Source organism: Mastigoproctus giganteus, chromosome 8 (assembly GCF_048544385.1).
Source record: "Mastigoproctus giganteus isolate SK-2022 chromosome 8, ASM4854438v1, whole genome shotgun sequence".
Classification (NCBI taxonomy): domain Eukaryota; kingdom Metazoa; phylum Arthropoda; class Arachnida; order Uropygi; family Thelyphonidae; genus Mastigoproctus; species Mastigoproctus giganteus.
In genome coordinates, this window is record NC_143582.1 from 44,049,912 (window position 1) to 44,070,507 (window position 20,596).

Below are 20,596 nucleotides of genomic sequence, written 5' to 3' on the forward strand. Positions count from 1 at the left end.
TAACCAAGCGATTCTACGCAGCATCAAAGAGTTATTTCCTAATTATTATTGTAGCTTCGATCGAACGAAGTTCCTTTGGGTTTGACTTCTTATTGAAAAAAATAATATTGGTACGAGATATTTTATGTTTTATGCCTTTTCTAATTATTACAATTTTTAATTTAATATAATTTATAGCCCATAAAATGAGCTAATTAAAAAAAAAAGAAAAATTGATGCCGAATGCCACATTTTCAATGATAATTGGACATTCAGATATTTTTTTTAAAAATACATTAATAATTTGGTAATTCAAGTAATATAACATTTTTTAGGTTCTGATTTTTTTTATTAAATCGTTCAATCTATTCTGGCCCGCATCATGATGCAAAAATTTCATTCGGCCCACTGACGAAAAAAGTTGCCCATCCCTGCTTAATACCATTCTGCTCCAATTTGTACAATAGTCTTCCATGTGCAACAGTGTCAAAAGCTTTCCTGAAATCCAAATATATGATATCAAAATTATTTTTTGCATCCAGTTCCTTTGTAACCACATCATAATATCCTATCAAATTTGTCAGACAAGACTTTCCCTTAACAAACCCATGCTGTGTCTAAATTATTGCTGCAGTCTTGTCTAGATGATCCTGCAATGCATCTTTAACCAGTGACTCCATTAAACTGGTCTGTAATTACTCGTGTCACCCTTCGATCCCCCTTTGTGAATTGGGGTTACATTTTCACATCTCCAGTCCGGGACTCATCGGACCAGGAGACCCATCTCCAATCATCCAAGGTCCAGTTCCGATGTTCTTTTGCCCAGTTGAGGTGTAGAGTTGAGGCTTCCATAACCTACTGCAGCTAATGATCACCTGATGGAGACGTTTTTGGCACTTCCCTCGTTGAAGTCGGCAGTGATTTGTGACAATGTCGTGCTCTGGTTGGCTGAAACAATGCGAGACAGATGTCGATGGCTATGTTCATCCACCACTTTTCTCTCCCCACAGTGCTGTCCACGATGAGATGTTATTCCAGAAATGGCATATTCACTTAGAGTGGACCTAAATGAGGTAATAAGACTTTGAGAAAAGAAGGTAAAATGAATAACGGCAAATTTTCATTGTCTTAAATGATTCCAGAACTAAGGCCATAAATTCGAATTATGGTGGAAGAGATTATAGGAAGTTTTGTTTAAGGCAGAGAGTTGTGAATTACTGGAGAGGGGGAGATTGAATGAAGGGGAACTACACGAGGAAGGAATTATATAGGTAGGTTATTTTATTTTTTAAACTTTTTTTTTTTTTTTTGGCTGGTGCAGCATAAATGTGACGGCTTCCTTGGCATATAGCTAACAGTAAAACTAACATACATTTCTCCTGTGTCCAATTGGTAAAGGAGTAATTCGAAAATTGTAGATCTCTTAAAGTACCATTTATAACTGACACAATATAATAGCATAGCTTAATTTAATTTATTATGCTACTCATCTTTTTATAATCTGCATTGACGTTGGAATAAAATGGATGATAATTTTAAATTTAAGTTAGCATGAATAAGTTAGGATTTAAAAACAGAATTAAAATGTGTGCAAGGAAGTAGAAGTGCACATCTTCGTCCTTGGTTGTCAATGTTGAAATTTGAAACAATTGAAGTTATATGGTTGGAAACTGAAGGCAAATAGCCATAACAAGTGGCCTTTGTTTTACACGTCTTCAGTTGGCAATGATAGAATGAGAGTGAACGCGTGTATTTAAGAAGACTAAGTTCCCGTGATGCACTTGGATACACGTGGGAATCTCAGGTGCATGAGATTTCAGGCCGCTGCTATGTTATAGGGTAGTTTGGAATTTAATACTTGGAGAGTGGAATGGCGGCAAAACCATTCTATAACTAGGGCTTCATATTGGAAATTTTAAAACCGGATTTTAATTTGATACTACTACACATGTTCAATCCCACAACCACACCCCCTTAGTAGATTCAGCCATTCCTATTATCAAATTAAAATCCAGTTTTAAAATTTTCCAATATGAAGCCCTAGTATTAAATTCCAAACTACCCTATAACATAGCACCGGTCTGGAATCTCATGCACCTGAGATTCCCATGTGTATCCAGGAGCATCACGGGAACTTAATCTTCTTAAATACACGCATTCACTCTCATTCTACCATTGCCAACTGAAGACATGTAAAACAAAAGCCACTTGTTATGGCTATTGGCCTTCAGTTTCCAACCATATAACTTCAATTGTTTCAAATTTCAACATTGACAACCAAGGACGAAGACGTGCACTTCTACTTCTTCGCACACATTTTAATTCTGTTTTTAAATCCTAACTTATTCACGCTAACTTAAATTTAAAATTATCATCCATTTTATTCCAACATCAATGCAGATTATAAAAAGGTGAGTAGCATAATAAATTAAATTAAGCTACGCTATTATATTGTGTAAAGGAGTAATTTAACTAGTAAAGAGGTTGCTGTTTGTAATTTTTTCACTAGTGTATAGGTAACTATACTTATTGGCCATTTTCTGGACTTGTAGGGTTTGAAGTGATTTGAAGTAATTTGTATACTATTACCATTGCAATGTTTAACAAGCTGACAGAGAATTCATCCATGATCATTCCACACATGGCAGCACAAATAAAAAAAAATGGCAAATCTTTCGATTTTTATAATGGAAACTTGCAACTCATATAGAAAACTATTATTAAATATTGATATTGTTATGGCAAAGGACAATTATTTTGTTTGTTAGAACAATAATTATTAATGATTTCATACGTATTCAAGTATGTCTTTATCATATTTATAACCTGTGCCAATGTGTCCTTTGAATAGCATATTATAAGATATATTTCAGTCAGTTTATATTAAAGTTTATGCAGAATAAGAATATATTTAAAGTTAGTACCTTGTGCAAATATAACACCAGATCTCTCAGTGTAGCATACATCATCTTCCATCCTCGTTTTCCCAACGGTGCTGGAAATAAAATATAGGGAAAAGAAGTTCCCTTTTCAGAATTGCTTTTTTTAAATAAAAAACAAAATTAATAATATTAAAGTTTCACAGTGCCAGAAAAAAAAATAAAAATAAATAAATAAAATAAGGAAGTTTATATCTTTCACTTCCAGAGAGGTGTAGAGTAAACAAAAAACAGTCCCTTGGTTGACATTTGATAAAACATGAAATTTATATAACTTTAAATCATAAAAAAAACATCTTTGGAGTTATTCTCCTTATACCATTATGCTAATAATGCCTTACATTATTATAGTATTATATTAAAAATTATGACCCAAAGTTTGGAAATATCATTTTGTATTTTTAAAGAGAATTAATGTGACTAATTCCTAAAGCAGTTTATTCCCTTAAAACTTCTTATTGCAAAAATTTACTAACCCATATTATGCAGTGAAAAAGCATCACTTTAATAAGCAATAAATTCCCAAATGTGTATTAAAATGATGCTTTTCACTGCTCAATATGTTAGTAACTTCTCACAGTAAAAAGGCTTAAAGGTCATAATGCTTTAGTTGATTTCCTGCACCTTTTGGCATCTCTCATAATATGAAAATATTTCACTTATAGGTTGTCTATTCAATACACCCTGAGTGCATATCCACTCACTGATGAAGAACAATAATTCCAAAATGGTGCATCTGGGTAGTGGTACTCAAAACTGAGAATAAATAACAATAGTCTTCTCTATTGTAGATGCTTATCTATTCGAAAGTGCATGGCCAGACAACTTGTTATGAAGGGTTTCACAATATGAATGTTATAATAATGATGCTGTCTGTTGCAAACTTTCTTTGAGTTCCTTGTGAATTTACTATATATTAAAATGATGCTTTTGCACTACCCAGTATGAGGTTGTGACTAATTCCTTAAGTACTAAGGAGCTGATTACTTCCTATGGTTTCTTAGCAGAGCTTTATTGGTAAACTTTATAATTTAAACTTGAATTATGTTTTATTTCACCATTAATAATATAATATTCTATCATACCACAATTCTTCATCATCATCATCAACCATTTTCAATCCACTGCAGAAAGAAGGCCTCTCCAGCTACTTCTGTTTTGTGCAATGGCCATCCATTTACTACCCATGAACTTGTGAATTGCATCTGTCCATTTCCGTCACTGTGTTATAGGTTTTCTTCTAGCTCCTCTTGGGTACAATTCTGTTATTTTCTTAGTCCATCTGTCATCATGTCTTTGAGGTATGTGTCCTGCCCAAGACTATTTTAGTTCTTTAGTTTTGATAAGAATGTCCTTTACTTGAGTTTGCTGCCTAATCCATGTTTCTCTTTTTATCTAACAGTCTGATTCCCAATATAATTTGTTCCATTCTTCGCTGTGTAGTTCTCAACTTCTCTTCTATTCTTTTGGTGAGTGCCCAAGTTTCACTTCCATAAGTCATGGTGGGGAGTATACATTGGTTCATTATTTTACATTTCAGACAAATTGGGATATTGCTCTTCAGTATGTAACTATATTTCCTGAATGCTATCCATCCAAAATTTAATCTTCTCTTGACTTCCAGCCATTTATCATTATTACAGCTAATGACTTGTCCCAGATAAGTATATGAATCCACCTTTTCAATTACTGTTCCTTCAATGATTATATCCCTTTCAGTGGCATACTTGTTTATCATTACTTTTGTTTTAGCCATATTCATCTTTAGTACGAAATCCTTACTAACTCTAAATAGCTGATTAAGATTTTCCTCTAATTCTTTGGGATCATGGCTTATGATCACAATGTCATCTGCAAATCGTAAATGGTTTAAGTACTCTCCATTCACATTGACTCCTTTCTGTGACCAGTCTAATCTTCTGAAAGCTTCCTCAAGGGCAGCAGTAAACAACTTCAGAAATATTGTGTCTCCTTGTCGAACTGCTTTCTCAATTTTAAATTTGCTACTGTGTTTCTCTAGTCTAATAAAGGAGGTAGCATTCTCATATATTTTCTTCAAAATCATAATATATGGGGTATCTATGCCTTGACTTTCCAGTGCCCGAAACATTACCTTATGCTGTATGGAGTCAAATGCCTTTTCATAATCCACAAATTCCAGGCATAATGGGGTTTTATATTCATTTGCTTTCTCGATTAGTTGTGATATTACGTGAAGGTGATCCATATTTGAGAATCCTGTCCTAAAGCCAGCTTGCTCTTTCAGTTGATTCTCATCAAGTATCCTTTCTAATCTGTTAGTAATGACCCTTGTGAACAACTTATAGATGTGAGATAACAAGCTAATTGGTCTATAATTTCCAATTTCTGATTTATCTCTTTTCTTATGCAGCAAAACTATGATTGCATTATTTCACTCCTTAGGCATCACCCCTTTTTCTAATGCATTTTGTGAAGAGTCTTGCCAGTTTCTGTGTTGTGTCTCTTCCTCCCAATTTTAACAATTCTACAGTAACTTTATCTTTCCCAGGGCTTTCTGATTCTTCATTTTCTTTAATGCATATTCTATCCCATCAGAAAGGATATCGGGTATGTCGTATGTGTTATTAATTTGTGATCCTTCTTCCCCATTGCTGGCATCATTCCCTTGCTCCTTGTATAATTCTCTATAGTAGAGAATTATACTTCTGCTATTTGAATTATGCCTTCTCGCTATTTATAAGTACACTGTTACTATTCTTTAGTTTCTGTATCATTTGTCTTTCTGTATTCCTCTTCATGGCTACTGATTTAACTCCTTTGTTTTCCTTTAATGCTTGTTCTACTTTTCTTGTGTTAAATCTTCTTATGTCCTCTCTGAGTCTCTTTCTAATGGCTTTGCATAACTCAGTATACTCAATTTTATCCTTGTTAGTGTTTATCTTGCTCTTCATTTGTCATCTTCGGTTCATCATGACAAGTGTTTCTTGACTAATTTTTTTTTCTTTGAATTTCTTTTTACCTATAGGTTTCTTGGGCTTTATCACTTTCAGAAAGTTGTAATATTCCTCGACGATATTTTGGTCCTGAGCAGTCTGCAGAAGCTCAAACTTGTTCTTAAGTTCCAGTACATACTGCTTTTTCTCCTCCTCTGTTATCTCAAAGACCTTTGTATTATTTACTCTTGTAAGTTTTTTCCTCTCTTTTCTTACATCTATATCATGTACAGCTTACCATTCTGTGACCACTTCCAACATTTACCTTGTTCAGGATGGTAACATCATTCACGATTTATCTCCTATTAGTGAGGATGAAGTCGATTTTATTAGTTGTTATTCCATTTGCGCTCTTCCATGTCCACTTTCTGTTCACCCTTTTCTTGAAAAAAGTATTCATCACTGACATTCCTCAAGATTCTGCAAATTCCACAAGTATTTCACCTCTTTCATTTCTTTCACCAATTCCAAAATTTACTATGGTTCCCCTTTCTGCACTGTTTTGTCTCTTTCCAACCTTAGCATAGCATTGAAGTCTCCCATAATGATAGTGTAGTGGGTTTTCTGCTCATCTAGAAGACTCTCAATTTCAGTGTACATTTCTTCATCCTCTTCATCATCATGGCTCGATGTAGGTGCATAAATCATTAACCTTTAGCTTGTACTGCTTAGAAATTCTGAGTAGTCTTGACACCCTTGGTGATGTACTTTTGAATTCCAAAATGTTGTTTTTTATATCTTTATGAACCAGAAAGTCAACTCCACCTTTGCTCCTTTCATTGTTTCCATTAGTGTACAGCAGATTTCCACTTGATAAACTTATAAGTGATTCATTTCTTCTTCTTGTTTCAGCCAAACCGATGATATTCCAATTCACATTTTCTAATTCCTTTTCCAGCTCTAATATCCTATCTTCACTGAGGAGCCTGTTACAACGTAAGATCGCTGCTCGGTGACCACAATTCTTAACAAAGATCAACTCAGTGCAGGAGGTTTAACAATGCATACTGTATCTAATTCACTAATGATAAATTTAATACACAAAAAAGGTTTGACATAAACAATACACGGTTTAATATCTTTCAAAATCCAATAATATGAAAATTCTTTTTACAAAAAGCAAAATTTTAACTGAAACCAAAATAATCACCATAACAGTGTTCTTAATGCTCAGCAATGTGAACTGGGTGAAAGCAAAGTCGTAATCAGAGCTTTATGGAAAATCAATGTAGGAATGTGTGCAAGAACACTCTATACATAGCATGTAACTGTAAAGAATTTTTTATGGTTATACTTTTACAATTAACAAACAATTAATGAGGCTGATCAAATGTGAATACCATACTGCAGGTGTGCTTAAATTCAGAGTGATATAATTCTACCATATTTATATTTATATAGATATTTTAAAGTTTTACTATTAATAATGTAAGTAGTACAGGAATGCCTACTACAGGATTAAACACACTACAAGCATGAAATACTTGGAATATGTTTAATCGTCCATCTGATTTAGTTCCCTGTGCAAGATTTAGAAATGCATATTTTTTCATTTTTAGCATTTGATAGTATTAGAGTGAAGTGCTTCAATAAGTCTATGAAAGATATAAAAACTAATCCAGGACAACAGAACATATGACAAAAGGAATTTAAAATTTCACTAATTACTGAAAAAGAAACAATGAATAATGCCTATAAAAAAAAAAAGAAGGAAAGAGAATAAACTGTGACTATATTGAAAAAAAAAAAAAAAGCATAATGTAAAATTCTGATCTCATGGAATTCTTAAATAAAAAAAACCCATCCTTGTAAGATGCATAAGGTTAGTTCAAGTTTAACTGGAACTTTTTTTTTGAATAACAAAACATTCTTCATGGCAGATGGTGGGATCATTGCTCATAATGACTGATACATAGCTGTGCCTTCCATGTTTGTGAATTAGAATTAATACAAGGTGGCATCAAAATTTGCCATTCCAAGTGCACAATATGGGAAAGATGCCCCATCATCTGCAAGGGTGTATGACTGGTGCTTTCTAAGGCACCAGTTTTTTAACTTTCTAAAGACTGTGAAGAAGTTGCTAAACTACTGCATGATTCTGCACAATCAACAGCTATCATAGACTGAACAGTTAGTATTAGTAAATGATGCAGCAGGTTTATACAGCATCATTCAGAAAGAAAAAAAAAAAACCTATCCAACCCCATAATTCTAATAATTTGTTTAATTCTTCCTTAAACTTATTCAAACTACCTTTTCCACAACAACAGATGAAAGTTTTTTGCAACATTCAATCACTTGCTGAGTGAAAGCAAATTTTTAAACATCTATCCTACAGCCATCCTTTTCAAATTAAATTTTATCCCTATGTGTGTTGTCAAAGAAAGAGTAGATATCATAAGCATTTAGTTTACTCCATTTTAAGCCTGTTTCCAAGGGCTTCAATTTGCAGAACTGGAGTCTTTTATGGTAAGCGTACCCTTTTGTGCCCTTGACTAATCTTGTTGCTCTTCTCTGCAGGACAACAGATCCACATTATACTAAAAATGAGGCTTCCAGACTAGTATGCAGTACTCAAGACACAGCCTAAACATTGCCTTATACCAAAGGAATTATGCCCTCTTGTCCCTACTGGCAAAATTCTGGTATATCACTGATAGAACTCCATGAGCTGTCCTAGCAGCATCTCTGCAATGCTCAAAGAACTTATGGGTTTCTGTCATTGATATACAGGTATTTTGCCAGCTGGGACAAGAGGGTGATGATTTATGCTGCATCTTGAATACTACATGCTGGTATGGAAACCTCATTTTAAGAATGATGTGGATCTGTTGGAACAAGTGCAGAGAAGAGCAACAAGATTAGAAAAGTTAACAAAAGGGTACTCTTACCATGAAAGACTTCAGTTCTGCAAATTGAGGCCCTTGGAAACTAGGCATCTTACAGGTGCATAAGTTCCAAGGGCTTCAATTTGCAGAAGTCGTTTGTTTTTTGGTTTTTAGGAGCATTAGCAACTAAAGCCATATTGCTCCAGCGATATGCGGTGGTCATTTCCTGACCTTTCCGTATTTGGTGGTCACGGGTTAGAACCCTGGTCTAATCAAGAAGCGTGTACTGCGCACTGCTGCTCCTGCCCGTCTGGCTACGGAGGAGCCAATTTGCAGAAGTGAACTGAAGGCTGCTTTCATAATTTCTGCTTTCAAGGCTACTACTTAATCCCTGAGTCCAAGGCTGATTTCATAATTATGGCAAAAGGTTTTCTTATCTCCCTCTTGCTGCTTGATTTAAGTGAATAGATTCCATCAGTCCCAGGTGCTTTATTTAGTTACTCTAGTCACCCCTACAAAATCAAAATCCTACACTTTACCATTGACGGCAGTTATATTTTTATGTAGATCTCACTTTTAGCTTCAACAGTTTCTCTTCCACTTTCCTTTCAGTTAATATGAAATCATTTGTCTTCCATATATAACATGGTATATAGTATTCCCATCTCTAAAGACTTCTTCACATGTGAAGGTAGATGCAAAATACATAATCAGTTTGTCAGCAATCTGACAAAATCATAAATAATCATGACATTCATATCTATTATACCAATGTGGTTCATCCCTTTCCTTCTAGTGATAAGATAAACAAAGGATTCTTTGCTACTTGTCTAAGTGAAGTACTTCTCATAATCTGCTTTTGCTTATCTAACCCCCCCTCAGTGAATTGATAGAACATTAGTTTATACAAACTGTATGTTTCTGTGCCCACTGATAATTTATAATCATCCCATGCATTTTTTTTCTAAGCCACTAGTCTAATAAGTTCATCTGGTTCTCATAAGTTCAATTTAGGTCCAATTTAGCTGGTAATATCAGTTATTCCACTGAAGGGAATTTAAGAACCGTCTATATCCACTCTGGTTGCTCTATAAAAAAAGAAAAATCCCTTCCCTTCACTTTTGACAGTAGTTACAACTTTAGGTAGATCCCAGATCAATATATTATGATCACTGCCACCTATTGATTCCTTTATCCAGAGATTCTTAATGTATGAGCAGTAACTGCTGATAACCTGATCAAGACTGTTCCTTTATTTAGTTGCCTCTCTACCATCCAGGTGTAGAAAGTTGTCATCCAATATATTCAGGAAAGCTCTGTTATGGTGTGAGCAAACTACTCACAAGTTCTAGTCAATATCTGGAAAGTTAAAAGACATTATGATTTATTGTCCACTCTATTTGTCTGTATCACAGTTCATTGTACTCATCAGTCATTTGGCCTATAACATACTTGTACTCCCATTTTTGTTTTCCCAGTATCATACCAAACTGCCTCAACACTGCACTGGCCGTCTGCATTAACTGGGTGCACTACCTTAGATTCTAAGTGATTCTTAACCAAATGCATAACTCAACCTCCCCCTTCCTTTCTGTATATATTACACTCACCATATTCAATTCTGCATCTGTTATGTCTGAGTAGCACCATGTTTCTGATATACCAACAATGGCTGCATCTGATGATTTCACCAGTACTTCAAATTCATAAATTTATTTAATATATTCCTACCACTGATACACAAGCAAGTATATGGGTGTGTTTTTCCTCTTAAGAACTGTAACACAACCAGTGTATTTGCTTGTCCCATGAGGATACCCTTCCCTCAACATTTTACTTTCCAGGATTTTTAATAAAAACAATACAACTTTCACTTTGAAAGCAATATCACTTTCACTCTGCCTGCAGCTGCTATACAACTCTCAATTACTTTTGCTGAAAAGAGAGAGAGATCGGGCAGTAAAGAAACAAAGTTCAAAAATGATGCAGCAAAAAATAAGTAATTATTTTCGTTAATGGCCTATAGATATGTTATTGTGGTTGAAAGTTCCATTCGTTTTGTTGCCTATGAATAAAAGTATGTAAGTACAACTTAGTGCTTTTATTTCAGAACTTACAAAACCTTTTTTTTTTAGTCTCCAGAATAATATTTTTGATAAGTTCGAAAATCTGAACAAATCAAAAGTCCGAACTACCCCCAATCCCAATTAGTTCAGATTATCGAGACAACTCCACTGTATATAATATTTAAAAAACATGTCTACATTATGTAAACATGCCAATCAATTTCATTGATTCTGTTTATGTTTTTCAATTAAAGTTGCCTTTTCCTCTGATATTCCAATACTGCCCCTGCAAAATAAACAATACAAGTAATACCAACCTTTGCTACTCTTCTTATGCAAAAAGAGTATTTTTTTCCCAAAGCTTTCAGTTAGCATTAGCATTAGCATTAGTAGAGGCATTTGATGCAAGAAAGCAAGCTTATGCAGCATCAGCCGAAAAAAAAAAAAAAAAAAACCCACTTCCACTTCACCCCTCTGTTCGTTCAAAATACCTGTCCAGCTGAGCCTTAAACTTATTTAGGCTATCAACCTCCACTACAAGGGATGGAAGTCTGTTCCACCAACCAACCACCTCCTGGCTAAAGGCAAATTTCCGCATGTCTATCCTACATCTGTCTTTCCTCAATTTGAATTTATGCCCTCTCAGGTGATTTTTCTGAGCTAGAGGTAGAATCCCATCAGCATTGAGCATGCTCAAACCATTCAAGGCTTTATACACCTTAAGTTTTGCAAATTACGCTGTAATTTGCAAAACTTAAGCCTTTCTTCATAAGAGCATCCCTTTGTTCCATTCACTAATCTTGTTGCCCTTCTCTGTACTCGTTCCAGCAGCTCTACATCCTTCTTGAAATGAGGCCTCCAGACCTGTATACAGTACTCTAGGTGTGGCCTGACCATTGCTTTATACAAGGGAATAATCACTTCCTTATCCCTGCTGGAAAAATTCCTGTATATCATTGACAATACTCCATGAGCTACTCTTGCAGCCCATCTGCACTGCTCAGAGAACTTCATATCTGCCTGCACAACCACCCCCAAGTCCCTTTCATTCTCTACCACTGTCAGCGTAGTACCACAGAGTTGATACATTGCTCTGGGGTTGCTGTTTCCCATGTGTAGCACTTTATATTTGTCAATGTTAAACTTCATTTGCCACCTCTCAGCCCATCTGCTCAACCTTTCCAGATCCTGTTGCAGTAGCATAGTGTCATTAGTGTCCTTGACAACCCTGCCAACCTTTGTATCGTCTGCAAACTTGGACATTAAGCTTGATATACCATCATCAATATCATTTATAAATACAGAAAACAATAATGGACCCAACACTGAGCCCCGAGGGACTCCACTAATAACATTAGTCCACGATGAGCAGTGTCCATTGATTACCACTCTCTGTCTTCTCCCCCTCAACCACCCTTTTATCCATAGCAGCAATTTGCCTCCAATGTCACACTGCTCCAATTTGTGTAGCAGTCTTCCATGTGCAACAGTATCAAAAGCCTTTCTAAGATCCAAGTATATAATATCAAAGCTATTCCCTGCATCCAGTTCTTTTGTGACTGAATCATAGTATCCAATCAAATTGGTCAGGCAAGACTTCCCCTTAACAAAACCATGCTGTGTCCGAGCTATAACTGAAGTCTTGTCTAAATGATCCTGCAGTGCTTCTTTAACCAGTGCCTCCATTAATTTTCCTGGAACAGAAGTTAAGCTCACAGGTCTATAATTACTTGTGTCAGCCCTTGATCCTCCTTTGTGAATTGGGGTCATATTTGCACATTTCAGGTCTATGGGTACCTCCCCTGAGTCCAAGGAAGCTCTCATAATTATGGCTAAGGGTTTGCTTACTTCCTTTGCTGCCTCCTTTAATATAACTGGATAGATCCCATCCACCCCGGGTGCCTTTCTTGTGTTTATCTTCAACAGTTTCTCCTCCACTTTATTCCCAGTTATTTCAAGATTCTGTAGCTTACTGCTAGAGTTGAATACACCTCTGGCATTCCCCTCGCTGAATAACTCCTCATGTGTGAATGTCGATGCAAAATATTCATTTAGTTTGTTAGCTACCTGAACAGGATCATCAACAGTTGACCCATCAATATCAAGTGGACCAATCTGATTCATCCCCTTCCTTCTAGAGTTTACATAAGTAAAGAACTCTTTGCTGTTTTTCTTTGCATCCCTTGCCAAGGATTTCTCGTAATCTGCCTTCGCCTGCCTAACCTCCTTTGTAATTTGGTTGCATATCAACTTGTATCTATCATAGGCTTCTGTGTCATGTTGTTGTTGTTGTTATTTGGTTTTTAGGAGCATTAGCAACTAAGGCCATATTGCTCCGGGAATATGCGGTGGTCATTCCCTGACCTTTCCGCATCCTCCGTATTTGGTGGTGACGGGCTCGAACCCCGGTCTAATCAAGAAGCGTGTGCTGCGCACTGCTGCTCCTTCCCACCTGGCTACGGAGCTGCCTCTGTGTCATGTGTTAATTTGTAAGTATCTCATGCATTTTTCTTCCCTGCCATATGCCTCATTAGTTCATCTGACATCCATTTTGGCCTAAACCTTGAATAATATTTCTTAGTTGGTATGTAAAGCCTAGTAGCTTGCAAGATAAGTTCTTTGAATGCTTCCCATTTTGAATTTGCTGTTGGTAACATCATCAGTTGGTCCCACTGTATAGAATTTAAATACTGTCTCAGTCCATCGTAGTCGCCTTTACGGAAGCAATAACCCTTCCCTTTACCCCTAATGGTAGTTACCTCTTTGAGTAAATCCCACTTCAGCACACTGTGATCACTGCCACCTAGTGGTTCATTTATCTGCAGATTCTTAATGCATGAAGAATCACTGCTGATAATCAAATCAAGAGTATTACTCCCTCTAGTTGCCTCCCGAACATGCTGATGTAGAAAACAATCATCCAATAAATCCACAAAAGCCTTGCTAGTGTGTGAGTGACCAATCCACAAATTCCAGTCAATATCTGGGAAATTAAAATCCCCCATTATAGGACTCTCTGATTTACTGGCCCACTCTATTTCCCTGTACAGTTTCTTATTATACTCATCAGAGTCATTAAGCCTATAGCACACTCCTACTCTCAGTTTTGATCTCCCAATGCTTATGTCACACCAAACTGACTCAACACTGCACTGTCCAGCGATGTCGACTGGCTTCACTTCCTTGGTTTTTATGTGTTTCTTAACTAATAGCATAACCCCTCCCCCCTTCCTATCCTGTCTATCCTTCCTGTAGACGTTGTACTCCCCAAATTGCAGTTCTGCATCCCTTATATCTGTGTGACACCACGTCTCTGATATCCCAACAATATCTGCCTTTGATGTTTTGAGCAATACCTAAAATTCATCAAATTTATTTACTAAACTCCTAGCATTGGTGTACACGCAAGTATACCTGCACCTGTTTCTATTCTTAGCTACCCTAACACAACCCATGTGTTTACTTGTACCGCAATGGCTCCCAGCAGTCTCTGAAATATCATGCATCTTGTTTTTCAGGCTTCTGCTCATTCGAATAGAAGCAGTGCAAGAATCTCTTTCACCTCTGCCAGTGGCTACTGTCAATCTATTGGTCTTTGTCTCCCCCCAAGCTAGCAGTTTTCCGACCCACCTAACACTGCCTTGATAGCATCAGCAAATATTCTTGCACCCTTTCTATTTAAGTGTATCCCATCCCTGTAGAAGCAATCTCTCCTGTTAGCAGTTCAATGGCGATCATAGTTCATCTTCAGGCTTAATGTTCAAATTTGCAGATGATACAAATTTTGGCAGGGTTGTCAATGACAGTAAAGACAGTATGCTACTGCAACAGGATCTAGAAAAGTTAGGCAGATGGGCTGAGAAGTGGCAACTGAAGTTTAACATTGACAAATGCAAAGTACTGCATATGGGTAGCAGTAACCCAAAAGAAATGTATCAACTGCGTGGTTTACACTCAGGGAGGTGGAGAATGAAAAAGGCCTGGGGTAATTGTGCAGTCAGATATGAAGTTCTCTGATCAGTACAGATGGGTTGCCAGAGCAGGTCATGGAGGTTTGTCAATGATATGTAGGAATTTTGAAAGCAGAGAGGAGGTGATTATCCCTTTGTATAAGGCAATGGTCAGGCAACACCTTGAGTACTGTATACAGGTCTGGAGGCCTCATTTTAGGAAGGATGAAGGGTTGCTAGAACAAGTACAGAGAAGAGTAACAAGATTGGTGAGCAGAACAAAGGGGTGCACTTACTTTTTTTTATTTTGGTAGTTGTTGGTGCATCGGCTTCTATGGCCATAATGCACCTCCCAATGTTTATGCAGTACTTTGATCCAAGCCCGAGGTGGGATTCGAACCCGTGACCTTTGGGTTGCTAGACAGGCACTTTATCCACCCGGCTAGCCTGGTCGGCAGGGGGGGGGTGCACTTACGAAGAATGGTTTAAGTTCTGCAAATTGCAGCATCTGGAGACTAGGCAACTGCAAAATGATCTGATCGAGGTGTATAAGGCCTTGAATGGTTTGAGCAGGCTCAATGCCGACGGGATATTTCTGCTTGCTCAGATTAAGAACCTGAGGGGACATAGATTCAAACTGAACAAAGACAGTTGTAGAATTTATGTGCGGAAGTTTGCCTTTAGCCAGCAGGTAGTTGATTGCTGGAATACACTTCCATCTGTTGTTGTGGAAGTTGATAGCTTAAATAAATTTAAGGCTGAACTAAACAAACATTTGGAGTGACCTGAAGGGTTAAATGGGAAGGGGTTTTTTTTTGGCTGATGCTCTATAAGCTTGCTTTCTTGCATCATATGCCTCAACTAATGCTAATAAACATACTCAAAATGAACCTAATTTAGAAAAACTCACAAAACTGCATCAAGTTGGTCCTTGAGGTTGTCACAGACATTCTCTCAGATATGCCAGACAAGCTGTTCTTGCTACCTGGGAGTCTAAAACGCTGATGGAACTGATATTCGGGTGACACTCAAGTCAAAGTGGACTCAATTTCGGCGAAGTCCGGACGGTCTATGACAGCCAAATCCTCTGCTTGCACCTTCACGATGGTGGGACTGTTAGTAATCCTGGGTATAACCTCCATGCACAAGTACATGGTGGGTGACCACCCAGGTGTGAACCAACGTAAGCAGGGGTCGAGGTGTGGCGCCCACACCACATGGAGGAACGCCGCCCCTCTATGTTACCAGGCAGTACTAGGTGGTAGATGACTCATCAACCGGTGAAATACCACCACTTTGCTTATTGGAGGCTTGAAGTGGTGGAACCCATGTTTAGTCTCTAGAGCTAAGTTCCGGCCAACCCTTCCCTATCTCTTCCATCATGCAGTATGATTGATGATTTTTGAGGTTATGATGAATGTCGTGGCGAGATCCAATATTCCTTACATTTCGAGGGTACAGCTCTAAAACAGTGTTTGCAGGCCGGCCGCTAGTTAGTACACCGGACTGAACCTATTGGTAACTCTCTAGGAAGCTTCCGGATCAGCTAGTGTATAATCTTGCTACCTCTACTCTGCCAGATAGTGACTGGAGGGAGTCCGAGTAGTGTGTGTGCGGGGAGCATTGTCAAGGCCACGTTATGTCAAGGATCTGGGTATATTCTTACCACATGTACGCCATATCCAAAAATTTCATTACTTCATACAGCATGTCCCACCCACTTTTTCTTACTATTGAATACACCATGAATTGTCAAAATAATAGAGCAAGCTTATCTGCGAAAAGATCTAAACCTCCCAAGGACTTCCTAATTCATTTCACAAATATACGTGGTCTCAATTCTAATCTCAACGATGTCCATTTCCACTTGCAGTCTTCCAAACCCCATGTACTTTTTCTGACTGAATCTCAGTTATCAGTTGATTCAACTACTGCTCATCTCAGATGTCCAAATTATTTGCTGTATGATTCCTTTCACCTCAAAGGTGGTACTTGTGCATATGTCCGTTCTGATATTCCCTGTCAGAGACTTGGCAATTTGGAATCTCCTCTCTTTGATCTTCTCTGGCTTAAAATCTCTCTACCTCATTGTGTAAAATTCATCTGTTGTCTCTACCGTTCTCCCAACTCCACTAATCACTTGGAGCTCTTTGACTTCCTCTCTTTGCAACTTGACTTTCTCCAGTCCAACTTTCCTAACAGTGAGGTAATTTTCCTTGGTGATTTTAATGTTCACAACTCCAGCTGGCTTCCGTTTTCTAGTCACACCGACCCAGCTGGTCGAGATGCTGAGGCTTTTACAATTACTAATGACCTAGCACAGATTGTTCATTTACCTACAAGAATACCAGACAATCCCAATCATACAGCCAATACGCTTGATCTTTTTCTCACAAACAACCCTTCTAAGTACAAGATTGAAGTGAGAGGTCCTTTAGGCACTTCAGATCACAACTTGGTGATTGTCTCTTCTCCAATGGAACCTTTATCTCATGCCTATTCCCAACCTTGTATTGTTTGGCATTACAAGAATGCAAAATGGGATGACCTGCGGGACTTCTTCTCTTCATTTCCTTGGTCTGATTACTGTTTCAAAACTTCTGATGTCAACGTTTGCTCAGATCGTGTCAGTGAAATTATTCTTGCAGGAATGGAATCCTTTATCCCACACTCCACTTTAAAATCTCGTCCTTTATCTAAACCTTGGTTTTCCAATAAATGTGCTAAGGCTGTCCAAGAGAAGAACGTTGCATATCGTAATTGGCTTGTTTCTAATTCTTCAGTTTCATTTTCTGCCTACATCAAAGCTCGCAACAATTGTAAAGCAGTTATTAATCAGTCCAAACTAGAGTTTGAACAGGCTAAGAGTAGAAAACTTGCTTCTTGCCCTAATGGTAGCCGAGCATTCTGGTCTCTTGCCAAAGCTATTGGCCGCAACTTTTGCCCATCTCTGCTCTCACCTCTGTCCAAACCAGATGGTTCTGTTGTCACTTCAGCCAAGGATAAAGCTGACCTGCTAGCATCCCATTTTTCTTTGAGCTCATGTATTAATGATCTTGGTAAAACACCTCCCACCATTCCTAACACGCTCCATTCAATGCCTCCTGTGGTCTTCCGTCAAAAGGATATCAGAAGAATTTTGATGAATCTTGATGCTAAAAAGCTCCAGGTCCTGATGGTATTTCTCCACTTGTTCTCAAAACCTGTGCTCCTGAACTTACTCCTATTCTTTGCCGCCTTTTTTCACTTTCTTATTCCAAAGGTGTTTTTCCTTCTGCTTGGAAATTTGCTCATATCCAGCCAGTTCCTAAAAAGGGTGACAAATCCCTCCCATCCAATTATCGTCCCATTGCAATTACTTCTACTCTTTCTAAAGTAATGGAGAAATCAATTAACCGCCAACTCTTAAACTACCTAGAAACCTTCCATCTGATCAACGATCGCCAGTACTGATTCCGTCAGTATCGATCCACTGGTGATATTCTGGCTTATGTTACCCATTTATGGACTAATTCAATGGAAAGGTTCGGTGAAACACAAGTAGTTGCTCTTGACATCTCAAAGGCTTTTGATCGTGTTTGGCATAAAGGTCTTCTAAACAAGTTTCCATCTTATGGTTTGCCAACTGTTTTTAGTAATTGGTTATCCAGTTTTCTCTCTGATCGCTCACTGAGGGTGATGGTAGATGGCTCTCTGTCTTCTAACTTCTCCACTAATGCCGGTGTCCCCCAAGGTTCAGTTCTTTCCCCCACTCATTTCCTCTTGTATATCAATGACCTTCTTCCATTGACCGAAAATCCTATCCATAGTTTTGCCGATGATAGCACATTGCATTCAACTTTCCATTTTGAGAAACCTTGTCCAGCTCAATCAGCTTCAAGTTCTCGAAAATCTGCTGCTAATTCCTTAAATGCCGATCTTCAGGTAATTCTCCAGTGGGGCAAAGACAACTTAGTTGATTTCAACCCTTCTAAAACTCAATCTTGTCTTATATCTCGCAAAAAGGATTCTTCTGCTCCTATGCTTATCTTTAGTGACACTCCGATTTCTAGGCAAAATGATATATCTCTTTTGGGGATTACCCTGACTTCTAATCTCTCTTGGCACAAGCACATTACAAATATTGCTTCCTCTGCATCTAAAAACTTGGTTTTCTCTTTTGCTCTCGGCGTTACTTTTCCCCCAAACAGCTGCTCACTCTGTATAAATCGCAAATCCGCCCTGCCATGGAATATTGTTCCCACATCTGGGGTGGTGCCCCCAAAACCTCTCTCAGGCTTCTTGATTCCACTCAGAAGAGGGCAGTTAGGTTAATTAATGATTCATCTCTAACAGAGTCTCTCCACTCGCTGTCTCATAGACGCACTGTTTCTGCTGCATGCCTCTTCTACAGATACTTCCATGGGCACTGTTCTTCTGAATTGGCTTCTATAATTCCCGCTCTCTCTTTCAAAACAGTCCGAATACGTGCCGCCACCAGCCAACATCCGTTTACTGTCCAACTTCAAACCCACAGAACCAACTTTTCATCTTCCTCATTTATTCATTCAACTGCCGTTTTCTGGAACAACCTTCCTTCATACGTATTTCCTGAAAATTACAATCTACAGAAGTTCAAGTCCAATATCAACAAATATCTTCTTTCGTCTTCTCAACCTTCAACCCAAGCACGGTACTAAGTACTATAGGTTATAATACCTCTCGTGTTTGGGGTTCTCATAAAAAAAAAAAAACCACTTATTCACTTACATTTGGCTAAAAGCCAAATAAGCAGCAACCTTAAATGTGAAAGATTTGTTTCCTGTTACTAGTTTGGCAGATCCATCAATTCTTCCATTCTGACATTCCTTTGATAATACCAGAGCCCTGGCAAGGTGTCTTAGTACCTTCCTTTATCCATTGGGCATCATTGGCATAACATAGAAGGTTGCAAACTGCCTCAAACGTTTGTTCACTTGAATTTAATTTATATTGACTTGTAAACCAAGCTATTATCATCAGATGGCTGAACTAATAGGCTTTTTTTTTTTTTTTTTTTTTTTGTAGTTGTTGACGCATAGGCTTCTGTGGCCATAATGCACCTCCCAAGGTTTTTGCAATACTTTGATCCAAGCCCGAGGCGGGAATCGAACCCGCGACCTTTGGGTTGCCAGGCAGGCACTTTACCCACCCGGCTGGCCCGGTCGGCTAATAGGCTTTAATTATAATCATTCTCTATATATAAAGAGAGCACAAACCTCAAGTAATTTATAAAATTTTCATCCAACCTTCATTCAGTTGCAGGCTGAACAAAGGTTGCCCACTCCTCATTTATAAGTTAAAATATCTCCTTAATGAAAATTGTTATATAAAAAAAAAAATTACGACCTCTACATGGTTCCTTTAATAATGCAACTAAATTATATCCAGGTATCTTGCACTATATTCCATAAAATCATGCCACTTTTCAAAATAACTTACAAATTTAATTTACAGCTAATTGAGGAGAGGCAGATCTACTTTCATGAGCAATATCTAGTAACAAAACACAAATGTGATGTGTTTCTATTCTCTTTTTACCTATTTACAGCAGTTTAAAAACGCAAATGATGTGAATACAAGGGTTGCTCAACCCAATGACCACGCGAGATTTGCCCGATACGATTCATTCTTGCATATATCAAATGAAATCATCAATACTGATTTGGATCTCAAAGCTTTGAAGGGACCCCAATTCAACCGTCCAATATGAAGAAATTTGCCTCATCAGAAAACTGTACAGGCAGTTCCCACTTTATGAATTTTCACTTTACGAGTTTTTTTTTTTTTTTAAGCATCAAGTATCAAAAAAATCAAAAATATGAACGTTAACTGCAAAAT

General features: G+C 37.6%; 1 protein-coding gene across 1 annotated transcript in view; it reads right to left on the minus strand.

Moving 5' to 3' along the window:
- Positions 1 to 20,596, minus strand: part of LOC150081497 (uncharacterized) — a 337,043-nt gene that overhangs the window by 180,082 nt on the left and 136,365 nt on the right. The window contains exon 7 of the mRNA XM_090380224.1: positions 2,904 to 2,974. Coding sequence (XP_090236350.1) covers positions 2,904 to 2,974 — 71 coding nt within the window. The remainder of the gene's footprint in view (positions 1 to 2,903; positions 2,975 to 20,596) is intronic.